General features: G+C 43.4%; 1 protein-coding gene across 1 annotated transcript in view; it reads right to left on the reverse strand.

Moving 5' to 3' along the window:
- LOC146592394 (uncharacterized) overlaps window positions 1-116 on the reverse strand; it is a 4,343-nt gene extending 4,227 nt beyond the window's left edge. The window contains exon 1 of the mRNA XM_085311113.1: window positions 93-116. Coding sequence (XP_085167239.1) covers window positions 93-116 — 24 coding nt within the window. The remainder of the gene's footprint in view (window positions 1-92) is intronic.
- Window positions 117-8,884: the final 8,768 nt, after the last annotated feature.

The following is an 8,884-nucleotide window of genomic DNA, read 5'->3' on the forward strand; positions in this document are numbered from 1 at the left end:
TCTTCCCTCCCCCTCATTTAACCTTTCAAGAGGAGTAACTTAAAAAACTAGGACAGCTTGGCTGATTTCCGCTTAAGTCATTACATCCTTACACTCCCCCGCAGATAAGCTGCCATCATCCCATGACAAGAGAGTGCCAGCCAGGAGTGTACTGAAGGATAAGCCAGCTTCAACCATGAGTAATTTGACTGGAAAGAATACAGAGCTGCCTCAATCCCTGAACTGAAAAACCAAATAAGGGAGAACTTTGCTCCCATATGATTTTACCTCCAGTCTCAGGTACTACTCTACACTGAGCAGGTGCTTGCATGGAGGGACCTGGGGCTGGGGCAGGGGGAGACTGATGGTCAAGACCCTACTACCAAGGGCAAAGACAGAACTTACTGAGCTGCAAGGTGGCAAAGGGGAGGGAAAACTAATAATAATAAAAAAAAAATGGAGACGAGGACAGCAAAGGTATAACAGACCAAATTTAGCACTCAGCTATGCCAAGTGCCTGTGCAAGTACTCGGGGTGTAAGGCAGGTGATACACCTCCCATAGTAGTCTCTTCATTGGCAATGTTTATAAGATACCACTTTTCTCAAAGTGCAGCCTATTTCAACATCAGCACTGAAATCTTGACCTAGCTACTGTGAAAAACACCCAACACTCATTTCTCTGTGTACTTTTCCAGTGGCAATCAACACTGCACATCTCTTATCTATAGGCATTCTGCCAGTATCAGCAAGAACTGACTTGCATCCAAGTTCTACCTTGAAGCAGGATTAGCTGGACAGAGTTGGAGATTAGTGCCTAGCAATCCTTCCAAGGACTCGGTGTTATGTCTACCAGAGGAACAAAAGCACAAAGAATTGTAAGACAGGCTAGGAGCAGCTACTATGTGAAAGTGGGAGAATTCCACAGAACTCTCAGAACTTCACAGAGCAGATGGAGAATTAAAAGCACTAAGAGTCAAAGTTTTAGACTGAACAAAATGTGAGAAGAGAGCCAAAGATGCAACTTTTATTGTTTATGTACAAGTGACAGAGGTTTGTATTAAAAAGAGAATTCACTCAACCTCAAGGACAGCGAAGAGCAAGATGGCTTTGAGCTCAGCCTTCCCTGTATCTAAAAGTACTACACAAACTTTAAAGGGTTACTATTTAAAATAAAATTAGAGAAAAGGGTTAATCACCTTCTTTGCTTGAATAAGAATTCAAATGGGTTGTTCCACAAAATGAAGAACCTTCTTCTCTATATGGATTAAAACAAACAAACCAAAAACCAAATTATGTACTATACACTTTGGATAAAAGAAAAACAAACAAACAAACAAAAAAACAAAATGAAAACCACACAGCTAAATAGCAATATCAAAAGTAACCTAACAGTCTTAAAATGTAGATGGGACATATTGAATCATACCCCAATTCCAGTGGAAAAGGAAATCTCTCTCCATGGTTATTACAGATGACACGGGTGTCAGCAGCAAGATCAGACAATTGTAGGAAATTCCCAACTGAGCTGGAAGCACAGAATACTCAGGAACCCATGACTACTACTACTATACCATAAGTCTTCCTGCAACTCAGGTGATTTGAAAGTGATGCAAAGTACATGGTCCAAGACTATGTCTCCCCCTATCTGAGTTCTTTAGAGTGAACCACTCCCATATGCAGACACTCGACCAAAGAGCTGCCATCATGATCATTCAGTCAACCAGCATTTTTCTCCGTGGGGATTCGTGTAGACCTAAATCCCAGAAGCTTCAGCACTGATGAGTCTAATAGTCCTGCAGAGAAAGGAAAGGACAGACACATTAACACCCTTCTACTTCCAACTCTGCTTGCAGAGCTGGGTTTCCTCAGTCTTCTCTCATTTCTACACACCATTAGTTGCAGGCAAACAGAAAAGAGTTTTGTGGGKTTTTTTTGTTTTGTTTTGTTTTGTTTTAGTTTAGCATTTTAGAGACAGGACCCTTCAAAAACCTTAGCTCAGGAATGCATAATCCAGAACCAGGTACTTTTAATATTCCAGATCATGACAAGACAGAAGAACAGAAAACAGCTTTTTTTTTCATAAAAAGTGCAAGGGGCTTCTAACTGTGACCTAGCTTCATAACAAGCCTACCTGGGCTTATTTATTAAATCCACAAGACAATGCTTATTTCATACCAAGATATTCCTCAAACATTAAAATAAGAACTTTTAAATTAAAGCAGAAGGAGGCTTTTTAAGATTAGGAGTCAGTCAGCCACTCAAGTGTATGGATGAGCAATGAAAACAATGACAGAGCACTGATACTTACGGCTCTTGGCTTTTTGTTTAACTTGAGATCAATCCTGTGGTTGGAAAGATAAGAGAAATGTCCATTTCAATACATTAAACCAACACTGGAGTTCAAAGAACCAGCTACTGCATATGGCACAGGCTACAACAAAGACTATTTGGTTAATTCAATCCACATTCTCAATTCAGCTGAGCCAAATCGCTGTCCCAGTATTACTGGACAAGGAGCAGCAAGGAGAGAGAGTGGATTCTTTATTCTTTGCCAAAATGCGTATTCCGCCCACTCAAAAAAAAGGAGTTAACAGGGGTTCATAATAGAAATCACAGGGAAGTTACGCAGCGTAAAGAAATAAAAAGTTAAATATGCATGCTCTATGTTAATTTGTTAGATGTGTAACTATGCCATAGGTAATTATTCAGACATAGTGGTAACGATTATTTACTTGGAATAGAGATAGGAGTTTGAGCTGACAGGAATTATAGAAGTCAAGGGTACTGAGTTTATTACATTTTTCCAGAAGGAAATATCCAAATCTACACTAATCTCCTTATGAAGCAAAGCCAGAAGAATCAGAATTTAACTACGTTTTAAAGTTAAAAAGTTTATCTATTTTAAAATGGAATAGAGAGGTAAAGAAGAGTGAAGTTAATTTAATTTTGCTGAAGTTATTAAATGAAATGTTACCTCCATCACGCTTTTCTGTTTTTAAAAAAAACTTCCCAGCCTAACCTAATATACATACCTACAATTAAACAGATAAACTATGGGTTAGAAAGGTCTCAAAAGGCACATTGGTGTCTACACACTAACAACACAGCACAAGTACTAATTCAAGTCAAACTTACTCAAAGTCATAATCAAACATGCCAGACGGGCTGAGGGGCAGCATTTGAAAGGAAGAAAGCAATAGAAATTAATATACTAATGAATTAAATAAATTAGTTGATTAGCCACCCTAGCGAGATTACTAAATAAAAAAAGAAAAAGAAAAAGAAAAATAAAGCCAGTGTTCAAATGCCATAAAGTTCTCAAAATATCTTAACCAGAATTGGGCACAAAAAAGCACTCCAGATTTGGCAATCTAGAGTCCCCCTCCCCAATTTGATTTCCGGGAAAAAAAACAACAACAAAAAAAAAAGGTGTTAAAACACAGGCAGAGTGGTTTTATGGAGAGAATTTTATGTGCAGAAAAAGGAAGCTATCAAGTACTTGAAAGTGCACACTAGCTCACAGGCAGAGGAAAAAATGATTTGCTTGCAAAAACAAATGGGTGGTCAGAAAGCAGTGGCTTTGTGTAGATTATTATGGCAAAGCAAAGCTTGTTCAAAGGCAGAGACAACCATAAAACTATGTGGCTAACTATGCATTCAAATAGTCTCATAATACACGCACACACACACATTCTCTTACACTCGCTTCATTTAGAAAGCGAAAAAGATAACATGGTGAATTGGCTTAATCTAATTACAGTTCAGTTACATTCCCGTAGGTTGTCTTGGCATTCACACTGATCCCACAGCACTGTCTTTAGAAACAGTTCTTCCTGAAAGCTAACCACCGTATTTCTTAGGATTTATCATCAAAACATCTGTAACTCAGTAGCTTTTCATCACTGAACTTGTAGGAGGAAGCAGTAGTGTTTCCTCCTGTAATTTCTGGCCATTGAAGTAGCTGAACACATCATAAAAAATAATCATTTTGGCCTTTTTGCAGTCCCAGAGGGAACTGAGGATGACTTCAACCAGAACACTAACTTCCATCTGATTGTCTGCTTTAACTAGAAACAAAACTGCATACGCAGAGTTCTGCCCACTCTGAGGCCATCTTTCAACACTGCTGCTTGGTCATGTATCAAGCAGAAATGCCTAAGCTATTTACAAGTAGAGTCGGTGCACCTTCAAGGTGTCCATTCCCAGTACCTTCCAATTCTTCAGTACTAGGCGAGCAGAACTCAGCGTTATGCAAGCAAATGGAAGAGCTTCTGAACGAGAACTGCCATAAAAGAAACCTCCAAGATTTCTTCACCTCCAACCCCCACCTCCATTACATGATATTCAAGGAACAGACACAGGTCTGTTTCTAAAGAGCACTTCAGGCTGCAAAGCATTTTAAAGCATTTAGTTACACTTTCAGTTGATGAGGACTTTTTTTTTTAACCTAGATAAAATCAAACATTCTATTTTTTTTTTTTTTTTGCTGAAATTTAGGGGACAGTCAGTACGAGCAATCACAATTTTAATAGTGTTTTTATTAAAGACAGACTTGGTTACCTTCGTTATCTGGCCATGTTAAACATTACAGAATAGTAAGTTATTAATTGCAAAAGCCTTTCCATAATTTATATTTGTCTGATGCATCTCTTAGGATGATAATAATTGCCATACCAGATCAGATCAGGGCTCCTCATGTCCAATATTCTCTCTCCAACAGTAGCCAGCATCAGCTGCTTCAGTGGAAGGAATGTACAAGAAACCCCAAAGCAACATAAACCTTTCAGTAGGGTAGTTTCTTCCTAACTCCTGTTGCCAAAGTTTGGGTTAGGTAATGGAGCAAAAGAATGTATATTATTTACAGCATTTGTAGCACAGTCGCAGTGGTGTTRCATTTATGGACAAAAACAGTTGTGTGTTGTCCATATACGCATATAGAATAATAATTTCTAATTCATCTGAAAAAACAATTTTCTTCTGCTGTACTTTAGTTTTAGAGACTGTTTTTCTGAATTTGCTTACAGAGGTAATTTTTTGTGTTATCCCTGAACTTCTTTCCAATTATCTACAGGCAAAAAAATAATTAAAAAAAAAAAGTTTTAAACTGCTTAGGATTCCTAGTTTATGAGGAATCAAAGAGGACATCCAATATTTTAGGATGATTGCCCAATTAAGACTGCAGGAAGAAAATCCTGATCTAAGAATTAAAGACATGCTAATGACTCAAAACCTAATTAGGGAGAAAAGGTAGTTTAACAGTTTGCAAGCACTTTACCTACCTCTGTATCTCCCAACTGACTTTTCCCCCAGCAATGTTTAAAGAGCACTGCTCTTTAAAACATTTCTCTTTCCTGAAAGTGTATGGAAAGTTCTCTCAGAGAGGGAAACCTGTCCATACGCAGAGCCAACAAGCTCCAGGTAGAAGTAATATTTGATTTTTTTGATCTCCTTTACTTCTAATAAACTTTAGGTATCAGTTACAGCAATCATTTCCAGAGAGACATAGTTCTAAAGTAAGTTTCTGTCTCTTTTTTCCAAAAGCACACATTTCCAGGTATTTCTATTTCTAAGGGCATATCCCCACAGCACATTATCATACTTTTTAGATGAGCTAGCTCTTACTGCAGAGTGCTGAGACAAGGTAAGAAGTAGGTTATGTTAGCCCAGAGGGAATGCCACTGTAAAACAGTTAGATTCTTTCTGATGCCCAAGCCACCAGCCTGCTAGGCTGTACCACACCTTAGAGACATACCTTAAGGTTTTTGACAAACAAAACAAATCTCATAAACTAAAGGGAAAGAGACTCAGATTAGGACAACAAATAGAAAGGATTTGGAGTTGAACTCTCAGTGAAAATATTGAGGGTGTCCATAATGCCCCAAATATTCTGATTTGCTTTTTCACCTTCCTTCCCCAAAGTACTAATATTCCTATGTTACTGAGTTCTGCAGAAATCAACAAGCAAGCACAGGAAGTTAGGCCTATTATCTTTTTCTGTGGAAGGAAAAACAGTTTTATCCTTCTTGATAGATAGGCCCAGTCACAAGTCTAGCTGTATCAGAGCTGGAATTAGTACCTGTGCAGACAGCTTGTTTTAGCTATTTTTGCATACCTTCTCCTCCTTGATGTAATGGGAGCAATGGGATCCTGATGAATACTACAGGATGCATATAACTTAAAAACAAGAGAAATTACCACCACAAAGAGGYAGCCTGAGCTGCTCATTACTCTAGCAAATTACTAGTTCCTGTGGCATAATAAGGTCAATTCAACAACAACTAGCCATTCAGAAGGCATGAACAAGAAGGCTGCTGGTACCACTAACCTGTGTCGATTTTTGTTCTTCCTTTTTTTGTGGCTGCTGTGGTGACTGCCAGAGGAAGTAGAGGAAGCAGCTTTCTGGGGTTTCACCCCCTGCACAGATCCATCCAGCTCTTCAGCATCCTCCTGGTTAGGCTCATTCTCTTGATTGTGGAAGTCTGGAGAAGTGTCACTTTCTGTCCCACTGCCTGGCTCCCCTGGAGCACAACAAACACAGASGAGCACAATGGTTACTTCTCTGCAGCTCACATCCCAGGCCTGGCGAATCTCTGAACCCACAGCGAGCCCTAAGCAAACAGAGCAACCTCCAGGAAAGGTGCATCGGGCAGCCAGTGCATGCTGAGCCATACAACACCAAGAAGTAAATAAGACAACCCGAAAAATATGTCTGAATCACAGCAAGCTACCTCCTCAGTGACTGAGGCACACTAGAATTGCATCTGATTTGATATCAACTACAATTTAAAAAAAAAAAAACTGAACAGAAGTGGCTAATATTCTCAAAGCACTAGGAGAAAAAAAAATATATGAGAACTAAAGTTTTCAGCTTCAAGCACTGGAAACCCAGCACTGCTCTCTGATCAGCACATAACAGTTTCAATGTCTCAGTGAGAGCAAGACCGATTCAGGAGAGAGCTGAACAGAGCTTGCAACAGACTGCAGGGTATCTGAATGTGCAGCACTCAACTTCTCTCATAATCACTTACAGAAAGACATACAAACAAAAAAATGCATTGCTTCAGCTTCTCTAGATTCCAAAAAGCATCAAATCCATTTAAACATGCTTTATACACAATGAATCCTTGAAATATATACTAAACACTTATCAAGAAAGAAAGCTCAACTTTACTTGTAATGTTTCTCATAGGGCCCCTTTCTTGACTTTTATAGCTAGAGCACACGTTGGGAGTACTCTGAAGCTCATCTAAGAGGACCAGATGCTGGTGCCCAAAAGGGGAGTGCTCTAATGGAATGGCAAGTACACAGTGGATTCAGAAGGTTAATTCTTTCCAAAGTAGTTGTGTTCAGAGCAAAATGAAAAAGTGACTTACGCTTCTCAATGAGCTGGTCTTGAACTCCAGCTAATGCACTGACCGCCTAGAAAATCAAAAGGGACTTAATGAAAGCAGCAATTCACTTACTTGTTTTCAAGCATCCAGTAAAGGGAAATCACCTCACAGAGAAAGACACACCAGGCCTTTGCTTCAAAGAACTTACAACCCCACACCAATAGGGTGAAGCAAAAGTGGGAGTTAGGAGCAAAAAGAAAGAGACAAAGCGGACAGCAGTGACAGAAGTATATGGTATAGGTGTTTCTTGACTGTGGTTACCTTTCACCTCTCCCGACACTAGGAAAAAATGTTTTCTGAAAAAGATTGCAAGATGAAAGTTAAGATGCTGCGGAGAGGAAGAGATAAAAATGTTTAAATGGAAAACTGGTCCTGCAACAGCTGCAGCATCCACCATGATACCCGATACAGTATAGAGATCACGCTGGTATTAGGCGTGGGGAGGGAACAGCCATGCTGGGCTTTGCTCCAGGTTGAGCCACTGCCAAGCAGCTTGCAGCAGCACAGCCAGATGATTCCCTCGGGGCTGGTGAGGCTGGGTGATCTGCTCAGGGCAGCGCGGGTGGATGATTCCCTCGGGGCTGGGCAGCTGGGAGATCCGCTCAAAGCAGGGCGGCTGGACGATTCCCACAGGGCTGGCGAGACTGGGTGAATCCCTCGGGGCAGCGCAGCTGGGAGATCTGCTCGGGGCAGCGCAGCCAGGCAATTCCCACCTTGGGGCCAGGGAAACTGGGTGATCGCCTCAGGGCAGCTTGGCTGGGGGATTCCCTCAGGGCAGTGCGGCCTGGCAACCCACTCAGGGCAGCGCAGCTGGGCGATTCCTGCCTTGGGAATGGTGAGACCGGGCAACCCGCTTGGGGCAGCGCGGCCGGGCGATTCCTGCCTTGGGACTGGCGAGACCGGGCGACCCGCTCGGGGCAGCGCGGCCGGGCGATTCCTGCCCTGGGGCTGGCGAGACCGGGCGACCCGCTCGGGGCAGCGCGGCCGGGCGAACCCTGCCCCGGGGCTGGCGAGACCGGGCAACCCGCTCGGGGCAGCGCGGCCGGGCGATTCCTGCCCCGGGGCTGGCGAGACCGGGCGACCCGCTCGGGGCAGTGCGGCCGGGCAATTCGGCCTTGGGGCTGGCGAGACCGGGCGACCCGCTTGGGGCAGCGCGGCCGGGCGATTCCTGCCTTGGGGCTGGCGAGACCGGGCGACCCGCTTGGGGCAGCGCAGCTGCGCGATTCCTGCCTTGGGGCTGGCGAGACCGGGCAACCCGCTTGGGGCAGCGCAGCTGCGCGATTCCTGCCTTGGGGCTGGCGAGACCGGGCAACCCGCTCGGGGCAGCGCGGCCGGGCGATTCCTGCCCCGGGGCTGGTGAGACCGGGCGACCCGCTCGGGGCAGCGCGGCCGGGCGATTCCTGCCCGGGGCTGGCGAGACCGGGCGATTCCTGCCCGGGGCTGGCGAGACCGGGCGAGCCGCTTGGGGCAGCGCGGCCGGGCGATTCCTGCCCCGGGGCTGGTGAGACCGGAC

This window comes from Rhea americana, unplaced genomic scaffold, assembly GCF_003343005.1.
Source record: "Rhea americana isolate MKP2758 unplaced genomic scaffold, rheAme1 scaffold_331, whole genome shotgun sequence".
Taxonomy (NCBI): Eukaryota; Metazoa; Chordata; class Aves; order Rheiformes; family Rheidae; genus Rhea; species Rhea americana.